The 22,535-nt window shown below is 37.4% G+C and overlaps 1 protein-coding gene and 1 non-coding gene across 2 annotated transcripts in view; both read right to left on the bottom strand.

Moving 5' to 3' along the window:
• The window catches only part of CDH9 (cadherin 9), a 176,728-nt gene that overhangs the window by 87,964 nt on the left and 66,229 nt on the right, over positions 1-22,535 (bottom strand). Inside the window, exon 4 of the mRNA XM_042997256.1 lies at positions 58-334. Within this exon, the coding sequence (XP_042853190.1) occupies positions 58-285 (228 nt within the window). The 5' untranslated portion in view covers positions 286-334. The remainder of the gene's footprint in view (positions 1-57; positions 335-22,535) is intronic.
• LOC122232172 lies at positions 20,147-20,253 on the bottom strand. The gene has a single exon (XR_006209530.1). It is a non-coding gene; the product is annotated as a U6 spliceosomal RNA (small nuclear RNA).

Genomic DNA, 22,535 nt, shown 5'->3' with positions numbered 1-22,535 from the left:
AAGTAAATAAATTGCCATCACTTTCAGCTTCTAGATTTATCACATAAAAATTCTTACCTTGCCAACATACTGTGTGTCTGTACCTGTGTACTCTTCCAACAAGAAGAACTGATTCCACATCCAGCCACGCTTGGTACGATGTAACATTTTACTATCATCTTTTGTCAGATCCACAACCCTTTTGCTTGGCAAATCCCTACTAGCTTTTTCTTCTAATGGAATAGCATCAACTGTATGAAACATATAGGTCCAGATGAATAGTGATAGGCAATAGTATGTCCTCATTATAAGCAGCTTCAGTAGGATATCAAATCCAATGTACTGTCCAATTCCCCTGAGGAGTAGAGAGAGAAAAATGGCTTATTAGGTTGTTTCATTTTCACATAACCTGTAAGCTATAAAACTTTTCTAAATATTAAGATTTTATAAATAATATATATACATTATTTTTCCATGTTACATCAGTGAACTTATCATTAAACATATCACATCATATAGCTCACATATCATATAGCGAGGTGAGGAGACGTGTAGCACAAATAAACTAAACAGAAATTTAACAGGTGACTTTAATATCACTATATTGCAGCATATAAATGAGAACATATTTGTAATTTAAAATACCAAGTATTTGAAAAAAAATTAAGCTCTACCATATACCAAAGATCGTACTGAATGTTCCTGAGTCTTAAAGACTAATAAAAACTAGTGTATTTATTAATATATACATATATATGAGCTTATATACCTTTAGTAACACTGTTTTCAGTGCACAAGCTATCAACTTTTACAATGTTTCTTCTCCTCCACCTTTTCCTTTTCCCTCTCCTCTTCCTCCTCTTCATCTTCTTCCTCCTTGTTTTTCTGTACCATGATAAGGTATTTCCTCAAGGCAAACTAACTTGTACCAAATACACTTTGGACTGTGTCCTGCAATTCGTAACACCATACTATGTTGATCCTTTATAATTGATAACTGTATTTTTCCTGACAGTCAGTTGAATAACTCACTCAAATTTACTTGAGGCTGAAAAGAGCATGCTCTAAATGGACACACTTTACCTGATAATTAAAAACAACAACACATATTTATTTCCTAAAATAATAGGAAAAATGAGTGCACAAAATTGATGTGGTAAAATTCGATATGGGGGTATTAGCTATGAGATAACTTGATCGAGAATTTTGCAACACTGTCTCTCTGTTGATATGGTAAGTTGAATTTTCTTGAAGCGAAAAAAACACTAGTTCATTTGGTATTTCAGAATTAATTTTGTTTATTAGCAAAACAAATTGGTTTCATTTGGAAACATTCAGAAGATGTGAAATCCTAATAATGCTGCTGCTGATGGTAATGATATTGGTGAGCGATAGAAACCCATCTCAAACTAATGTAGGCAAAGGAAGAATTCACTGGAATATAAAATCAAACTAAATGGGGAAAGGAAGAAATGAAAGGAGCAAAGAAGCAATTGGGCCTTTCCTGCTCATGAAAACAGGAATCAGGGGCGTGGGTACTTTAATACTATTCTCTCTTAATCACTCCTCTCTCCTCTCTTGCTTTCAACTAAGCCTCCTCGACCTGATGGCATATAGGAATATATAAAGTTCAGATTTAACATCTTCCAATCCAGAAAGAAACTGACAGTGTTTTCTAATTTGAGTTTGAAAAATTGTGGGAATGGACTCTAATTTACCTGGCTTAGGCCAGATGCCCAACACTGGACCATAAGTCTCTGGAGTCAGTTGTTGTTATCAAGGCATAAAGGTCAAACATGTGCCTCTAACTTGGCTTTTCCATTATTATCTGTGAGATTTGGTGATATTTACTTGGTCTCAACTACTTACTCCTAGAAAGGTAGAATAATTATTACCTGACTCACAAAACATTGTTATTAATTTTATTTTAAACCTTTAGGAATACAAAGTAATACTTATTTGTATCACAAAATTTTATTTTATCACAAAAATTTATTTTATTTCTACAACAATGTATACCCATGAGAAAACTGCATGTGAAGAATTTAAGTAATCTGGCAAATGCACAAGTAGTAAGTATTGGAACTAGATACACAGCCTTAAACAATGTTTTACAAAAGATAATATATGTAAAGAAGTTAGCATAGTGCTAGCATACAAATTGTCAACATGTTAATGCCATCATCATCATCATCATCATCATCATCATCATCCATGGTTGCTTCCACTATAGTCATAGTCATATATCAGATAAGGAATGGTGATTGGCAGATAATGGTACGGATGCTTGCTATGGTCCACAGCTATTGGCTCTGTCCAGCACACATGTACTCTAATTTCCATACCTATTATTTAAAAAAACTTCTTACTTAACAAAATACACATATATAATCACAAATCCTCACACTGCAAAATGAGAGAAATTAAAATCCATTACTTTTTGACTCTGAAATCTCAGGTACTTGTCTTTCTTAGTACTTTATGTGGCTATTCGTAATCCTGTAAACTACAGAAAATTGGTAAATTTAACCACAACAGATGTAAAACTCTGAAATAAATATCAGAAAACTACAGTGTCAAAAAGTGCTTAGAAAAAGTGCAATGGAAAAGTACCATCTGGTGGCTACTAGCTCAGAACATGCCCTGCATGGTTTGAACAGTGATGGTGCAGTAGGAAATGAGCAGCCGAAGGATCTCAAGAACAGCTGGTGTCTCACTTTGATAAAATACGACAAATTCCTTAGTTGACCACACTGGCCACCTGTTTTCCCCCCAGTGGGAAATCTCTTTTCACCATCATTTTTACTGACCACTCTTGCAAGAGAAATTAGAGAGCATTCTTCATTTCCTGTGGTCTGTTCTAATTGTGATGCCCACTTTAGATGGAAATAAGCGTTTAAGCAGAAAAGTTAAGTTGTATTTGGTGGAGCCAGAGACTTAGGCAGAGGCCAGGATCCCATAGGTCTTTATAAGCTAGAGTAAAAAAAAATGCATTCATTTTCAGTGCAATGGAAATCAGTTGGAAGATTTTTAACATGAAATGGTTAGAAAAGATCAATCTGGCTGCAGAGTGGAAAGTAGGTTAGAGGCTAAGCAAGAAATTTGGTTAAGGGGGAGATCAGTTAGAGTCTATCTCTCAAGTTAAGAAAAAGATGGCAGTGGCATATGGAGAAGTGGTTTCCAGTGGACACTGACACTGTGCTCAGGTTCCCTTCATTCTTTAATACGGACACACACACACACACACACACACACACACACACAAACACACATGCATACACATCACATGCACTAAAATTTTTTCAGGCTTTTGCCTCTAATGACCTGCACCTGCAACTCTCTTTGGAGGACTTCCTTTGGCTACTGGAACCACTCTGCTCACACACACAGGGTGCCTAAAGTTCCTACAAGTTTACAATCATCTCCCATGAAATCCCTGAGCCATTGTCTAACAGGTGCAAAAATGTGGAAATTCACACTTTATTTACATCCCAGAGTTCCCCTACAGACTCATGCTAGGCTGAAACTTTGAAATCACACCCTGTTTGGATTCTGTTTTCCCATGCTCTTTCTCACTTTCTGACCTGGAAGCAATTTGTTAACCAATCAATTGTATACTAATCCTTGCTTCAGGATCCAACTCTGGAGAAATGGACCTAAGGCATGAATACAATCCAAGTATTGACACGTCAATAAGAGTAGATGCTACCTGCTTATGTTCTAAATATTGAAGGTGAAAAAAGATACATAAAGTATAGCTTTTAGATTATTAGTTTGTGTGTTGAGTAAATTATTGTGCCATTTTTGTGGTGTCGCTTATAGCAGGGACACCTCTTATAAAAGATGATCTATTAGGAAAATGAAGAATCAAGTTTTTTCTTATTTTTGGCCACTTTTATACTGGTACTATTACTAACATATTAATCGTAGGAAGCAAAATGATTCGCTGTCCTACTAATTCAATGTATATATTTATGACAACTCTTTAAAATGAGTTCTTCCATAATCCCTTATATTATGATGAGGAAACTGAGGCACAGAGAGGTTAATTGGCTTTCCCAAGTTTATATAAGCAGACCCAGGAGAACTGAGAATTAAATCCAGGTACCCCCTTGCCTTGGGCTGCACTGCTCCAGAAATAGCCTCCTGACATCTGTGAGGCTGGCAACCAACATTTATCTTAACGTACATTCTGTGTTCTAGACACTATTCTGAGTCTTTTTTCAAGCATCGTTTCTTTAACTCCCATCACAGAAATATTACCAGGAAGGGATGTCACATTGGACAAAGGGGCAAACTGAGGCTTTGCTTGTTTAAGTAACCTGCTGTTATCACAAGGTGGTAGACACCTGTGGGAAAGGTGGAAGGCATTCAGGATTTGAATTCTGTTGGACTGATGTCAGTGCTCCTGGTATGAATTGTACTGTTGCTAGATAATGATGCTCCACGTGCGCCCACCTGGGGCCTCCTTCACCTGCTTTTGCCCTATTCAGGGTCTTTCTTTCCTCCCAGTGTGACCTGCAACAGTCTTACTTGGTTCATCCATAGCCATCTCCGTTTTATTATTTTCAGTTTCTCTATCACATTCTGCTTTCTTGAGGAGTCTTCTATAACAACTTTTTCAAAAACACCCTACCCCACTTCAGTCTTTATTGATTTCTTTCATACCATCCATTTATTTCCTATATAGTATTTACCATGATTTTAATGATCTCTTTCGCTTTAGTGGATTATGTATTTATTGATGGTTTTTTCTAGTTATGATGTAACTTGTATGGTGGTGAGATACTCTGTAAGTCACTGTATTCTGCATAAAATAGTTATTGATATATAGTAGGTGCTTAATACGTATTTATAAAATTAGTTGACTCACGCCTAAATAGATAATCCTCAATTTGAGTCTGGGATCACAAATCAGATTGACTTAATATTCCATTGCCTAAACAAGCTAATAGAGATAAGGAAAGAGCTCAGCTGGGAGGAAATATGCCCTTAAAAGAACTCTGTTGGTTTTCTTCCCAACAAATGGACTACAGTCCATTTTTTCAGTAAAATAAGAGCAATATGCATAAACATTTGCATAATGTGGGATTAAATATGAACTTTAAACATGAGTCATATAAATTATAGACTGTTTGTTTGAACTTGAATCCCTTTCACTAAGTAGATTCTTTTCCTCATAATTCTTAGCATAATTCTTTCACATTTAGGAATAATAGTGTATGCCTCCTGTGGCCAATTTAACACCCGCACATTCCTCTGCTTTTAGACAAAAGTACACATTATAAAACGTTTTTTATTGCACTTTGTTTTAAAGTTAGCAAGCTCTTATCTCATGGGGTTTATTAAAAATTCTTCCTATCCTTTATTCATTCAATAGCAACAAGCTGATTACTAAATTTTCTATGCTTAATTATCTCTATCAGCCTTAAATGTTCTGCATTTTAATCATATTTTTTGTTGATAAGTAAATACCATCAGATGCATTATAAAGTACAATATTTTAAATTTGCTTTAACTTTGATTTTGTAATCAGGGAATTCACTTGAATCTTGTTAACTTTAAAAACTGAAAATTGTTTTATTATTATTCCCTTGTTCCCATAATTATATTTCAATTGCATTTGTGAAAAAAGGCTGTTGGCTATTTGTGAATCCAAAAAAAAAAAAAACAAAAAAAACAAAACAACAACTGTGCATTATTGTGATTAAGTAGGATGTTCAGTATATAAAATCCACATCTAAACTAAATTATATCATTATTTCTTATCCCTATAGTGTAAACTCAGATAAAGTATTTTAATAATTCCAATCATGTCTTTCAGGTAATTTCTCAAATGAAATGTAAGTATAACACAATTGTATACTTATATCTTATTATACTGTTTGTAATCAACAAAGTACTTCCACATAAATTAACCATTTATCTTTTTAGAAAATTTGGATTTGGTGATATAATTTAAAATTTTTTCAGTAAGATATATGAGGATAAGAGAAATGAAGAAAGCTGTTTCTGATTACACAATTATTTTATGGTTTGGGCAAAAGTCATATACATGTTATCTGATTCCTTGGCCAGTGATCTTTCCAACATAGCATTATGTTTTGTTTTACATAGATAGATAGATAGATAGATAGATAGATAGATAGATAGATATCGATGTATATATCAGTTGGAGAGACAAGTCTGACAACTCATTTAAGTGACACAAATGTAAAGAACAAATTCTATGAATTTAAATAGACATTAAAATTAGTCTTACATAATCAAGGAACTATTTAGGGCTATATGTTTTAACATGTCTATTTTTCACAGTAATTGATGATTCTTCCATTTATTATCTAAATGTATGTAGGCATACATATGAATATATATAATTGATTATTGGGTTATCATATTTATTCAATACATATTTAAGATCTCTAAAATCATTTATTGATTTTTTTCAACAACCTCATATTCAATTATTGTCACATTACAATTTGAGATTTTACACTTACCTGAATGATGTTGTACATGATTTCAATAAAAACAGAAATTGTTGGAAGAAATAAAAGCTGCCAGGTTTGTATAAGGATTTCTGAATAGTTAACATAAGTAAACTCTCAGCTTTAAATATTTAGTTTTAGGTCTTTAGAAAACTGGCAGTATAGACTGATATCAAAGAGAAGCTCTTGAATCAGGTTTTGCCAGTGTCCTATCAAAATAACAATGATAACAAATGTATGGCCAACTAATCTTTGACAAAGCAGGAAAGAATATCCAGTGGAATAAAGGCAGTCTCTTCAGCAAGTCGTGCTGGGAAAACTGGACAGCGACATGCAGAAGAATGAACCTGGACCACTTTCTTACACCATACACAAAAATAAACTCAAAATGGATGAAAGACCTAAATGTAAGACAGGAAGCCATCAAAATCCTAGAGGAGAAAGCAGGCCAGACCTCTTTGACCTTGGCTGCAGCAACTTCTTACTCAACACGTCTCTGGAGGCAAGGGAAAAAAAAGCAAAAATGAACTACTGGGACCTCATCAAAATAAAAAGCTTCTGCACAGCGAAGGTAACAATCAGCAAAACTAAAAGGCAACTGACGGAATGGGAGAAGATACTTGCAAATGACATATCAGATAAAGGGTTAGTATCTAAAATCTATAAAGGACTTATCAAACTCAACACCCAAAAAACAAATAATCCAGTGAAGAAATGAGCAAAAGACAAGAATAGACGCTTCTCCAAACAAGACATCCAGATGGCCAACCAACACATGAAAAAATGCTCAACATCACTCATCATCAGGATAATACAAATCAAAACCACAATGAGATACCACCTCACACCTGTCAGAATGGCTAACATTAACAACTCAGGCAACAACAGATGTTGGCGAGGATGCAGAGAAAGAGGATCTCTTTTGCACTGTTGGTGGCAATGAAAACTGGTGCAGCCACTCTGGTAAACAGTATGGAGGTTCCTCAAAAAATTAGAAATAGAGCTACCCTATGACCCAGCAATTGCACTACTAGGTATTTGTCCAAAGGATACAGGTATGCTGTTTCGAAGGGACACACGCATCCCAATGTTTATAGCAGCACTATCAACAATAGCCAAAGTATGGAAAGAGTCCAAATGTCCATTGATGGATGAATGGATAAAGAAGATGTGGACATTCTCGGAGGTTCCGGAAGATGGCGGCGTAAGAGGACGCGGGGCTCACAGCGCGTCCTGCCGATCACTTAGATTCCACCTACACCTGCCTAAAGAACCCAGAAAACCGCCAGAGGATTAGCAGAAGGGAGTCTCCGGAGTCAAGCGCAGACGAGAGGCCCACGGAAGAGGGTAGGAAGGGCGGCGAGGCGGTGCGCGCTCCACGGACTGGCGGGAGGGAGCCGGGGCGGAGGGGCAGCTCGCCGGCCAAGCAGAGCCCCCGAGTCGGGCTGGCAAAAGCGGAGGGGCCGGACAGACTGTGTTCCGACAGCAAGCGCGACTTAGCGTCTGGGAGGTCATAAGTTAACAGCTCTGCTCGGAAAGCAGGAAGGCTGGAGGACAAAGGGAGGGAGAGCTGCTGAGCCCCCGGACGGCAGAGCTCAGCTTGGCGGGGAACAAAGGCGCTCGCCAGCGCCATCTCCCTCGCCCATCCCCCAGCCAGAATCCCAAAGGGAACCAGTTCCTGCCAGGGAACTTGCTCGCTCCGCGCAAACACCCAACTCTGTGCTTCTGCGGAGCCAAACCTCCGGCAGCGGATCTGACTCCCTCCCGCTGCCACAGGGCTCCTCCTGGAGTGGATCACCTAAGGAGAAGCGAGCTAAGCCTGCCCCTCCAGCCCCTGTGCACCTTGCCTACCCACCCCAGCTAATACGCCAGATCCCCAGCACCACAAGCCTGGCAGTGTGCAAGTAGCCCAGACGGGACACGCCACCCCACAGTGAATCCCGCCCCTAGGAGAGGGGAAGAGAAGGCACACACCAGTCTGACTGTGGCCCCAGCAGTGGGCTGGGGGCAGACATCGGGTCGGACTGCGGCCCCGCCCACTAACTCCAGTTATACACCACAGCACAGGGGAAGTGCACTGCAGGTCCTCACCACGCCAGGGACTCTCCAAAATGACCAAACGGAAGAATTCCCCTCAGAAGAATCTCCAGGAAATAACAACAGCTAATGAACTGATCAAAAAGGATTTAAATAATATAACAGAAAGTGAATTTAGAATAATAGTCATAAAATTAATCGCTGGGCTTGAAAACAGTATACAGGACAGCAGAGAATCTCTTGCCACAAAGATCGAGGGACTAAGGAACAGTCACGAGGAGTTGAAAAACGCTTTAAACGAATTGCAAAACAAAATGGAATCCACGATGGCTCGGCTTGAAGAGGCAGAGGAGAGAATAGGTGAACTAGAAGATAAAGTTATGGAGAAAGAGGAAGCTGAAAGAAAGAGAGATAAAAAAATCCAGGAGTATGAGGGGAAAATTAGAGAACTAAGTGATACACTAAAAAAAAATAATATACGCATAATTGGTATCCCAGAGGAGGAAGAGAGAGGGAAAGGTGCTGAAGGGGTACTTGAACAAATTATAGCTGAGAACTTCCCTGAACTGGGGAAGGAAAAAGGCATTGAAATCCAAGAGGCACAGAGAACTCCCTTCAGACGTAACTTGAATCGATCTTCTGCACGACATATCATAGTGAAACTGGCAAAATACAAGGATAAAGAGAAAATTCTGAAAGCAGCAAGGGATAAACGTGCCCTCACATATAAAGGGAGACCTATAAGACTCGTGACTGATCTCTCTTTTGAAACTTGGCAGGCCAGAAAGGCTTGGCACGATATCTACAGTGTGCTAAACAGAAAAAATATGCAGCCGAGAATCCTTTATCCAGCAAGTCTGTCATTTAGAATAGAAGGAGAGATAAAGGTCTTCCCAAACAAACAAAAACTGAAGGAATTTGTCACCACGAAACCAGCCCTACAAGAGATCCTAAGGGGGATCCTGTGAGACAAAGTACCAGAGACATCACTACAAGCATAAAACATACAGACATCACAATGACTCTAAACCCATATCTTTCTATAATAACACTGAATGTAAATGGATTAAATGCGCCAACTAAAAGACACAGGGTATCAGAATGGATAAAAAAGCAAGACCCATCTATTTGCTGTCTACAAGAGACTCATTTTAGATCTGAGGACACCTTTAGATTGAGAGTGAGGGGATGGAGAACTATTTATCATGCTCCTGGAAGCCAAAAGAAAGCTGGAGTAGCCATACTTATATCAGACAAACTAGACTTTAAATTAAAGGCTGTAACAAGAGATGAAGAAGGGCATTATATAATAATCACAGGGTCTATCCACCAGGAAGAGCTAACTATTATAAATGTCTATGCGCCAAATACCCGAGCCCCCAGATATATAAAACAATTACTCATAAACATAAGCAACCTTATTGATAAGAATGTGGTCATTGCAGGGGACTTTAACACCCCACTTACAGAAATGGATAGATCATCTAGACACACAGTCAATAAAGAAACAAGGGCCCTGAATGATACATTGGATCAGATGGACTTGACAGATATATTTAGAACTCTGCATCCCAAAGCAACAGAATATACTTTCTTCTCGAGTGCACATGGAACATTCTCCAAGATAGATCATATACTGGGCCACAAAACAGCCCTTCATAAGTTTACAAGAATTGAAATTATACCATGCATACTTTCAGACCACAATGCTATGAAGCTTGAAATCAACCACAGGAAAAAGTCTGGAAAACCTCCAAAAGCATGGAGGTTAAAGAACACCCTACTAACGAATGAGTGGGTCAACCAGGCAATTAGAGAAGAAATTAAAATATACATGGAAACAAACGAAAATGAAAATACAACAATCCAAACGCTTTGGGATGCAGCGAAGGCAGTCCTGAGAGGAAAATACATTGCAATCCAGGCCTATCTCAAGAAACAAGAAAAATCCCAAACACAAAATCTAACAGCACACCTAAAGGAAATAGAAGCAGAACAGCAAAGGCAGCCTAAACCCAGCAGAAGAAGAGAAATAATAAAGATCAGAGCAGAAATAAACAATATAGAATCTAAAAAAACTGTAGAGCAGATCAACGAAACCAAGAGTTGGTTTTTTGAAAAAATAAACAAAATTGACAAACCTCTAGCCAGGCTTCTCAAAAAGAAAAGGGAGATGACCCAAATAGATAAAATCATGAATGAAAATGGAATGATTACAACCAATCCCTCAGAGATACAAACAATTATCAGGGAATACTATGAAAAATTATATGCCAGCAAATTGGACAACCTGGAAGAAATGGACAAATTTCTAAACACCCACACTCTTCCAAAACTCAATCAGGAGGAAATAGAAAGCTTGAACAGACCCATAACCAGCGAAGAAATTGAATCGGTTATCAAAAATCTCCCAACAAATAAGAGTCCAGGACCAGATGGCTTCCCAGGGGAGTTCTACCAGACGTTTAAAGCAGAGATAATACCTATCCTTCTCAAGCTATTCCAAGAAATAGAAAGGGAAGGAAAACTTCCAGACTCATTCTATGAAGCCAGTATTACTTTGATTCCTAAACCAGACAGAGACCCAGTAAAAAAAGAGAACTACAGGCCAATATCCCTGATGAATATGGATGCAAAAATTCTCAATAAGATACTAGCAAATCGAATTCAACAGCATATAAAAAGAATTATTCACCATGATCAAGTGGGATTCATTCCTGGGATGCAGGGCTGGTTCAACATTCGCAAATCGATCAACGTGATACATCACATTAACAAAAAAAAAGAGAAGAACCATATGATCCTGTCAATCGATGCAGAAAAGGCCTTTGACAAAATCCAGCACCCTTTCTTAATAAAAACCCTTGAGAAAGTCGGGATAGAAGGAACATACTTAAAGATCATAAAGGCCATTTATGAAAAGCCCACAGCTAACATCATACTCAACGGGGAAAAACTGAGAGCTTTTTCCCTGAGATCAGGAACACGACAGGGATGCCCACTGTCACCGCTCTTGTTTAACATAGTGCTGGAAGTTCTAGCATCAGCAATCAGACAACAAAAGGAAATCAAAGGCATCAAAATTGGCAAAGATGAAGTCAAGCTTTCGCTTTTTGCAGATGACATGATATTATACATGGAAAATCTGATAGACTCCACCAAAAGTCTGCTAGAACTGATACATGAATTCAGCAAAGTTGCAGGATACAAAATCGATGTGCAGAAATCAGTTGCATTCTTATACACTAACAATGAAGCAACAGAAAGACAAATGAAGAAACTGATCCCATTCACAATTGCACCAAGAAGCATAAAATACCTAGGAATAAATCTAACCAAAGATGTAAAAGATCTGTATGCTGAAAACTATAGAAAGCTTATGCAGGTAATTGAAGAAGATATAAAGAAATGGAAAGACATTCCCTGCTCATGGATTGGAAGAATAAATATTGTCAAAATGTCAACACTACCCAAAGCTATCTACACATTCAATGCAATCCCAATCAAAATTGCACCAGCATTCTTCTCGAAACTAGAACAAGCAATCCTAAAATTCATATGGAACCACAAAAGGCCCCGAATAGCCAAAGTAATTTTGAAGAAGAAGACCAAAGCAGGAGGCATCACAATCCCAGACTTTAGCCTCTACTACAAAGCTGTCATCATCAAGTCAGCATGGTATTGGCATAAAAACAGACACATAGACCAATGGAATAGAATAGAAACCCCAGAACTAGACCCACAAACGTATGGCCAACTCATCTTTGACAAAGCAGGAAAGAACATCCAATGGAAAAAAAGACAGTCTCTTTAACAAATGGTGCTGGGAGAACTGGACAGCAACATGCAGAAGGTTGAAACTAGACCACTTTCTCACACCATTCACAAAAATAAACTCAAAATGGATAAAGGACCTGAATGTGAGACAGGAAACCATCAAAACCTTAGAGGAGAAAGCAGGAAAAGACCTCTCTGACCTCAGCCGTAGCAATCTCTTACTCGGCACATCCCCAAAGGCAAGGGAATTAAAAGCAAAAGTGAATTACTGGGACCTTATGAAGATAAAAAGCTTCTGCACAGCAAAGGAAACAACCAACAAAACTAAAAGGCAACCAACGGAATGGGAAAAGATATTTGCAAATGACACAACGGACAAAGGGCTAGTATCCAAAATCTATAAAGAGCTCATCAAACTCCACACCCGAAAAACAAATAACCCAGTGAAGAAATGGGCAGAAAACATGAATAGACACTTCTCTAAAGAAGACATCCGGATGGCCAACAGGCACATGAAAAGATGTTCAACGTTGCTCCTTATCAGGGAAATACAAATCAAAACCACACTCAGATATCACCTCACGCCAGTCAGAGTGGCCAAAATGAAGAAATCAGGAGACTATAGATGCTGGAGAGGATGTGGAGAAACAGGAACCCTCTTGCACTGTTGGTGGGAATGCAAATTGGTGCAGCCGCTCTGGAAAGCAGTGTGGAAGTTCCTCAGAAAATTAAAAATAGACCTACCCTATGACCCAGCAATAGCACTGCTAGGAATTTATCCAAGGGATACAGGAGTACTGATGCATAGGGGCACCCGTACCCCAATGTTTATAGCGGCACTCTCAACAATAGCCAAATTATGGAAAGAGCCTAAATGTCCATCAACTGATGAATGGATAAAGAAATTGTGGTTTATATACACAATGGAATACTACGTGGCAATGAGAAAAAATGAAATATGGCCTTTTGTAGCAACATGGATGGAACTGGAGAGTGTGATGCTAAGTGAAATAAGCCATACAGAGAAAGACAGATACCATATGGTTTCACTCTTATGTGGATCCTGAGAAACATAACAGAAACCCATGGGGGAGGGGAAGGAAAAAAAAAAAAAAAAAAAAAAGGCTAGAGTGGGAGAGAGCCAAAGCATAAGAGACTGTTAAAAACTGAGAACAAACTGAGGGTTGATGGGGGGTGGGAGGGAGGGCAGGGTGGGTGATGGGTATTGAGGAGGGCACCTTTTGGGATGAGCACTGGGTGTTGTATGGAAACCAATTTGACAGTAAATTTCATATATTAAAAAAAAAAATACATTCTCACTATTCTCCTAAAAGTTAATGTGTGTGTGTGTGTGTGTGTGTGTGTGTGTGTGTGTGTGTATACACTCATGAGGATCCCTGTGATCTGGGTAGATCATTTTTAAGTACAGAGAAAGAATGTTGCAGGCTTTTATTGACTAATAAATGCTTCAAACTTCAAAAAAAAAAAAAAAAAAAAGAAGATGTGGTGTATATATATACAATGGAGTATTACTCAGCACTCAAAAAGAATGAAATCTTGCCATTTGCAACTACGTGAATGGAACTAGAGGGTATTATGCTAAGCGAAATTAGTCAGAGAAAGACAAATACCATATGGCTTCACTCATTTGAGGACTTTAATATACAAAACAGATGAACATAAGGGAAGGGAAGCAAAAATGATATAAAAACAGGGAGGGGGACAAAACATTAGAAACTCTTAAATATGGAAAGCAAACTGAGGTTTGCTGGAGGGGTTGTGGGAGGAGGGGATGGGCTAATGGGTAAGGGGCATTAAGGAATCTACTCCTGAAATCATTGTTGCACTATATGCTAACTAAATAAATTATTTTAAAAAATAACAATTATAACATTGTACATAATAGAATATAAAGACATATATAAAAATAAATAATTATATATATATATAATATAAAGAGATGTAAAGACCGTATTTCCAGAATTTTAGAAAGATAATCACAATCAATAAGGTTAGTGAGACTAGGTTAGGAAAATAAATAATGGTTGATAACTCCCTGTTATATATGAAAAGTGCATTGACTTTCAATTAAAAGAATAGGCACTTTTCCCCAGTGTTGGTCCCCTGAATGGGGATCACAAGGATCAAAACTTATGTATAATCTTTTTATACCCCCTTTGAAGTTTGTTCCGATACTATTACATCTATTCGATATATAACAGGGCTGGGAGGGAAAGGAGACAATTTAGGGGGTATTATTTTGTATATATTTTAATTTGTAGATATGCCTTATAAGCAACTTAGTGTGAGAGATGGAACAGCTAAGTGAGAGAGGTCCATGTTCAGGACTTGTTTAAAATGTTGGCTAATGAGGTATTATTGGTGTGGGGGGCAGGTAGAATTTGATAGTGTCATAAACAAATGACATTTTCAGTCAATATGTTCTTAAAACACTAGAAACTAGATTAAACATTTCCACGTTGGTATGAGGAAATGACATAATATACAGCATGAAATTGGGCTATACGAAAGCCTATGGGAATCCACACCATCCTATCACACGAGCACATGCAATAACACTTTCGGCTGAGGGAAAAACACAAAACAAAACAAAACAAAACAAAACAAAACAAAACAAAACAAAAAAACACCTCACCAAGCACAACAGAGAGTCTGTGAACAATGTAGCAAGTCAGATGAAGCGAGGGCTTTATGTGGGAAAGAGCAGTTCAATTTCTGTAGGAGACAGAAGAGCACTTAAGTCTCAACACATCTCACAATCTGGTGAACTTCTTAAATACATGAGAAAAGGAGGGGGAAAAAGACAGCAACAAGCTTTATAGAGAATGAGGCAGTATCATTGATAAATAAAATATTCTTCTCAAAAATAAACTTAAAAAAATAAAAAAGTTTAAAGAAATGAAAATATTCTTCAGAACTAGTAACAAAGTAGTGGAGTTATGTAAGTATTTTAAAAGAAGCGCCAATGAATTGTGGGCATGTATTCATTCACTGTCTAAGAAAAACTGGTAAAAAATCATGCAAACACTGTTCTAGACACTGATGATACAGTAATGAATTAAAGTACCTTACCTTGTAGAAATGTTAGCAGAGGACAAATAGTCATCAACAACAACAAACAAATAAAGTGGCAGACAATTCCAAAACTTACTATAAATTTACACTGATCAAGGCAGCATGATTTTGCCAAAAGAATAGACACATACAATTGAATAGAGTACAGAATTTGATCCACAAAAATTCAGTAAACTAATATTTGATAACAAGGCAAAGGAAATTCAGGGGAGAAAAGATAGCTTTCTCAACAAACTGCATTCTAGTTAATAAAATTGCTTCTCCTGAGGATATAGGTTAACAAGTCTCATGCTGCTACACATGTATACTGACACTGAACAATTAAGTAAATAGATGACAGATATTGGGAGTCCGTCTTCTTACTATTGTTATGGGAATTCTCAGATAAGCAAAAGGAGGAGAACAGTGAAATTCATGTGGTGATGGATTAGAATTGGAGGCATTAAGAAAAAGTTGTATACTTTGATATAGTTACAGATGGCTACATATTGAAATATTTATAGAAGTGTGCATATGTACAAGTTTGTATAGAATATTTGTTCGTTTGTTTGTTTTTCTGTCAGCCAAGATGGCCTAGCGCATTGCCACCCAGTACCAATAAACCTAGCACCCAGATCTTGGTTTCTAATACAGTTTTCCAATTAAGTGAACCAGAGCTCCTTGGGGGAAATAGCTGACTCTAGGACTAGACCAAGAAACATATAAGATGAGCTGGGAGCATCTTGCAAGGTCTGGAAGTAAAGGGGTGCTTAACAAACACACAAACACCAAAAACATAACCATTGACAGAGGTATTTCAAAAGCTCACAGAACAAAAAAAAAAAAAAAAAAAAAAGTCTCAATGGCCAAAACTGGATTAATTTGAGCAAGAAACTAAAATATTACATTATAATTACATGGGTAAAATAAATATCCATGCATTCAGATTGATATAAATAAATGATTTAATCAATACATGAGTGAGGAAGAGAAGACAAATCTCCCTTAATATGAGTTCCAAATATTTATATAGAAACTCTGCCCTCAAGCAGGAAGATTCTACATTCCCACTACGTAAGTGCGTGATGTACATAGTAACTTCCTTCCAAAGAGTATAGTATGAAAATTGGAAGAAACAATTATTCTTTTTAACTTTATTAATTTATTTTGAGGGGGGAGGGGCAGAGAGAGAAGGGGAGAGAGAGTATCCCAAGCAGGCTCTGCACTGCCAGCACAGAACCTGACACAGGGCTCGAACCCATGAACCCTGAGATCATAACCTGAGCTGAAATCAAGAGTAGGACACTTAACCGCCTAAGCCACCCAAGTGCCCCAGAAGAAACAAGTACTTTTATTTTATTTTATTTTATTTATTATTTATTATCTTTATGTATTTTTTGTGTGTAGAAACCTGAGAAACATTATCTCAGCCAGGTATCAAGGTCAATATCAACAATATAAAATCAAGCTGATGTTAAGTACCCTTGACACAATATCAGGAAAATGGTACTTTACCTCCGTGGCCTTCTCCTCCAAGCCAGACTCAGGCTAATTACAGAAGAATATTAGACAAATTCCAATAGAAGGCCTCCCAACACAATACCTGGCCAGTTCTCCCCAAAACCATCTAGGTCATCAAAAGCAAGAGAAGTCTGAGAAACTGTCTTTGCCAAGAGAAGCCTAAGAACACATGACTACTAATGAAATGTAATATCCTAGATGGAATTCTGAAACAGAAAAATTATTAGATACACAGGAAACCTTAATAAAGTATGGACTTCAATAATAGCAATATATCAAAATAGATCCATTTATTATAAAAAATTATATATTATACTAACATCATATATTAATAGTAAATGGAACTAGGTAAAGCATGTATTGGAACATTATGTTCTATGTTCTTTATTTTTCTGTGAATCTGAAACTATTCTAAAAATAAAGTTTAAGAAAAATAAAGTGAGTTTAACAGGTAGAGGGGATAAATTATGTGTGTTGGGGGAGGTTCTGTTACTTTTGATAATATGATCAAAGAAGGGGATTCTAGATTACGGTGATATTTGAGCATAAAGCTGAAGGGACTTAGGGAGATAGTTATGAGGATTTCAATGGGAACAGTGTTCCAGAGAAAGGAACTAACAAAATGCAAACACTTAGCAGGGAAGGGGTAGGGGAAGAAAGCATGTTCATGTTAGAAGCCTTCAGGTCATAGAAAGGACATAAATGTACCTACAGCTGAGTGAACAAGGGGATAATTCTAGGCTATGAGATTCAAGAGGCAACAGACTTCTAGAGTCTTACAAGCCATGATAAGGAGTCTTAACCTTCATAATATTGAAATCACAGGAGGGTTTGTGGCTGCGGAGGATCCTGACATAACTTAATGTTAAATGGTAACTCTGACTGGCGTATGGGAAAATAGATTTTATAAGGAAAGAAAGGAGACAGAGAAAATGGTGAGGTGATCCAAATAATCCTGATAAGTGAATGTTCTCATTGGGATGAAATTAACAGAAGTGGAGTAGGTAGGAATGAATCCAAGGCTTTGGCTTGAACATCCGATTAGAGCTGCCATTTGCCCATTAGAGGCGCTAGAGAAGTTCAGGTTGTATGAGGAATTAGGGAATCAAGGTTTTGATTTAGAACATGCTTTATTCAATATCCAAGTGGAGATAATCCACATGCATTTGGACATTCAAGTCTGGAATTTAAGGAATTGTCAGGACTGACTGAGACTATTGAGTTTCACCAGTGCATTCCAGGGTTATTAAATCCATGAGAGTGGTTGAAATTACACATGCAGTACAAAAATAAGAATACAGTTTCAGTCTCAACGGAAGGTAAGGAAATGCAAATTTTATAATTAAGGTTTAAGGTTACCTGGCTTAATATTTGACAATGAAAGCCAAAATCTGAAAAAAGCAAGGATAGTACTGAGTGCTGTTAAGGCATAGCAGGGTGGGCATAGTCCTTGGTATACAAAAAGAAGAATATTATTAATGATGAGAGTAAAATGCATAAAATTTTGTTGAAAGTAATTTGTGAATAAGGATCAAAGCCTTAGAATGGTTTACAGTGTTTAATGAATAAAATTCTAAGAAAGTTTCTTAAGAAATTAGGCATTTGAAAGAGAGGCTTGGGTATAACCATATTTACCAAAGCAATGTTTAGTATTAGATGTACTGGACCTTTTTATGTTTGCACCTCCAGACGCACTCTCAGTTCTTACTTTGCTCAGTGCAGCAGGAGATAAATTTGTAGGAACTGTGTCAGTGGGCTCACTGGTCCTTGGGTGCATTTAGCCGGTGTGAGGCATAGGCAGGAGATGTTGGGTAGAAGGAGATGGAGGTAGTCTTCACACCACACCCTTAATGGCCAGTTGCTTTTCTTTACAATGAGCCACAGCTTCTTTCAGATAGCTGGTGCTCTGTTAGAATAACCGGTACTCTCTCGGAAGTAATGTCTACTCAGGCGCCTTCCTCCTGTAGATCCAGGAGGGGTAACAAGTTTATGCTGCTGTGAATTCTGCCATGCCACCATCCCTAGTTAGTGCCTTTAACACTGCCCTCACTGTCTATTAAACCAGTCTCAGTCACTGAGTATGTCATCTGTTGCCTGTAAACATTCTGACAGAAACATTGGAGAAATTGGGAAATGAACTAAATGTCTATGAAAGGGGAAGGGTAAGAAAGTCATGCAACTTACATGCAACATAATGACATGATGAAGTCATCAGAACAATCTACATATTAATTCTTCTACCAAATATATACAAAATGCTTACTCTTTTTCTAGGCATTTTTATAGGTGAAAAGAATAACAGACTCCTTGAGGAGTTTACATTCCAGAAATATAGTCTTACATACATAAAAAAAAAACGTTTATTTATGAAACACCCTGAAGAGATTGCTGACATTAGAAGTAATGTTTTCTTTGTTCCCTGTATCTATGAATCTGTTTCTACTGGGCTTTGGTTGTTGTTTGTTTTGTTTCCTAGATTCCACATATGTGTGAAATCACACAGCATTTTTCATTTCTCTGTCCGACTTATGTCACTTAGTAAAAATCCCTGTGTGTCCATCACAAATGGCAAGCTTCCATTTTTTATGGCTTAGTAATGTTCCATTATGTATGAATATACGTGTGTGTGTGTGTGTGTGTGTGTGTGTGTGTGTGATATCACATCTTGAATTTCTTCAATAATATGTCATCTATCAGGGAAATTAAAGAGAAACTTATTTTTATATCTCAAATTTTTAATTAGTGGAGAAGGTATAAGTGAATTTCCTGCCTGTGGTTTCACGTCAGCTTCCAGTGACAGAAATGAACATCAGAGTCTGTCAAATGCAAATTAATGAGTGTTTCACATGCCATCAGCCTACACTAAGTATTTCTCATTTAAGAAAGAGTGAACAGTGCTAAAAATTGTCCATATTTAACACTGTATTTGATTAGACAGAGATTGTTTCTTGAGTTAGGTCTAGAAACCAGTAGTTCAGACAAAACTGTTGGCCTGCCTATGTCTTAGAGTGGGAGGGGTGAAAATGGGGACAAGAGGGTGTAGTGGTAGGATGTGCTTGGCAGTCTGGAGGAGAAGAAGGGAAGTTAAATAGCTGTGGAAGAGCAAATTATAACGTAAATGTCCAGACATTTATAATAATTTTCACAGTGGAGACATAGATAAGTTAATATTTTAACTATTCAATGTTTTAAAATTTTTAATTAAATATTTTAAATATTTCAAATATTCACGGGTATTATGGATTTCATTTTATTTATTCTTATTATTTTTGAATGTTGAATGCTTAATGAATTTGTGTGTCCTCCCTGCACAGGAACCAAGCCAGTCTTCTCTGTATCGTTCGAATTGTACTATCTGTACTGCCAAGGCGAGCACGAGAGAATATTTTGGATTTTAAAAAGGAATTTCAATCTTTTTGTTTCATGAAACTTTTTGTCAATCTGATTACAGGATAATGTTTTTAAATCATTAATTAAGATATGAGACATAAGTATTAAAAAGAAAATCAATCCCAGGGCGCCTGGGTGGCGCAGTCGGTTAAGCGTCCGACTTCAGCCAGGTCACGATCTCGCGGTCCGTGGGTTCCAGCCCTGCGTCGGGCTCTGGGCTGATGGCTCGGAGCCTGGACCCTGTTTCCGATTCTGTGTCTCCCTCTCTCTCTGCCCCTCCCCCGTTCATGGTCTGTCTCTCTCTGTCCCAAAAATAAATAAAAAACGTTGAAAAGAAAAAAAAAAGAAAAGAAAATCAATCCTATTAAAATACAGCTACCAAAACATTTTAAAAACTGATTTTGGTTAAATAATATATATGCTTCTTGATTAATGCAATAAATTACAAAACCCATCAGCAGATCTATTAGTACCATGGTGTCAAAGAAAAAAATGAACATACAAAGCACTTAGTATGATATTTAATTCCTACTGAGGATAAAATCACAGATACCTCTAATACTTCTGTGTAGTAATACCCATAAACATAATTGGGAGGGGGCACCTGGGTGGCTCAGTCAGTTAAGCGTCCCACTTCGGCTCAGGTCACAATCTCGCGGTATGTGAGTTCGAGCCCCGTGTCGGGCTCTGTGCTGACTGCTCAGAGCCTGGAGCCTGTTTCAGATTCTGTGTCTCCCTCTCTCTCTGCCCCTCCCCCGTTCATGCTCTGTCTCTCTCTGTCTCAAAAATAAATAAATGTTTAAAAAAAATTAAAAAAAAAACATAATTGGGAGGGATGCTAAATTTCAGTTCGAGAATAGTACAAATATTGATGTAATATATTTTCAGTTTAAATATATAAACTCTATGTTAAGATTTCTTAGAACTACTTACAAAATTTAAAAAAAAGACTTAAATTTTGAAGAATATGTAATTTTATAATAACATTAGGCAGAAGACTGGAATGAACAGTAAACCTACGGGGAGGACATATGGATTAAAATTCTGAGTTTGTCACTCTCTTAATGAGCTTAGGCAAGTTTATTAACTAGGTTTTATTTTCATTATATCTGGAATGGGAATCATAAGCTTATCTTATACAGAGATAAAATGATTAAATAAAATCATGTGTATAAAAAGAATCTGAAATATAGTAGATTAATAACATATAATTATAGTCTTCCTTTCCTTCAACCTGAAACTATTGATTAGTTCATTAAATAATTATATTCTATTAATGTGCAATAAAGCAATATGCATTTGCCTGGGAAACTATAAATGAGACTTGAGAAGGTCATTGTAAACTATTACAGTAACCATTTTAAAGGCATAAGCACATCCATGGTTTATTAGAAGTGTTAATCTGGAGTCTGTGGTAGACACTGTGTTCCACACGGATACTGTTTACCAAGCCAGTCTACTTACTAGCCAGCTGTTGTTAGGTATGGCTGCTACCTGCTTATAGCTAACTCGTTCTGAGAAATTTTCTGGACTGATGAGAACCACCAAACTAGGGACTTACTCCACTCACCACTATCATCAGTAACAATGAGGGGCAAATAGATCCTTTGCCTCAAGGTGGGTCAACTGTATTCCAGAGTCTTCTCTCTGTGGATCAGGCAGGCTATACTCAATCTGAGAATATGTCTCTATGATCTTTCTTTTTCCTGCTTTATTCCCTTTTATTACAGTTATCTCCTGAGAAGCACATTTTCAATCACTCACCTATATCCAAATCCAAGTCTCAGACTGGATCTAGGGAAGCCCGTAAGATTGTACATATATAGTCTGAATGAACTTCTACTCTGTTAGAAGTGAGCCATTCAGTTTTTTTTTTCAAATATTTATTTGGTGCCTACTTTTGCCAGATGCATAGCACACTTTAGATGCTTGAGATGCAAACAAAGACTTCTGCCCTTGTGTAACTTACATTCAAGCCGGAAAAGATAAACACTATCCAATAAATGTAATAAATATGAAAACAGTAGAGAGAAAGTATCCAGTGCTATTGAAAAATAGTAGAGCAATATAGGGGAATCTGAATATAGGGTCTGGGGAAGGGAAGAGAGGTGAAATTCCAGGTTGGCCTCATTGGGAAGGTGTTATTTGAATAAAACTTTGAAGTAAGGGGAACTATACAAGTAGATATGCAAGGGAAATATTTTCAGCCAGAGTAAAAGCCTATAGCAATGGAGTGCCTGGCTTGTTTTAGTTGTGTCTGAGAAAGAT

Source organism: Panthera tigris, chromosome A1 (genome assembly GCF_018350195.1).
Source record: "Panthera tigris isolate Pti1 chromosome A1, P.tigris_Pti1_mat1.1, whole genome shotgun sequence".
Classification (NCBI taxonomy): domain Eukaryota; kingdom Metazoa; phylum Chordata; class Mammalia; order Carnivora; family Felidae; genus Panthera; species Panthera tigris.
Note: the sequence above shows the minus strand (reverse complement) of the source record. Positions and strands in the feature narration are given on the sequence as shown.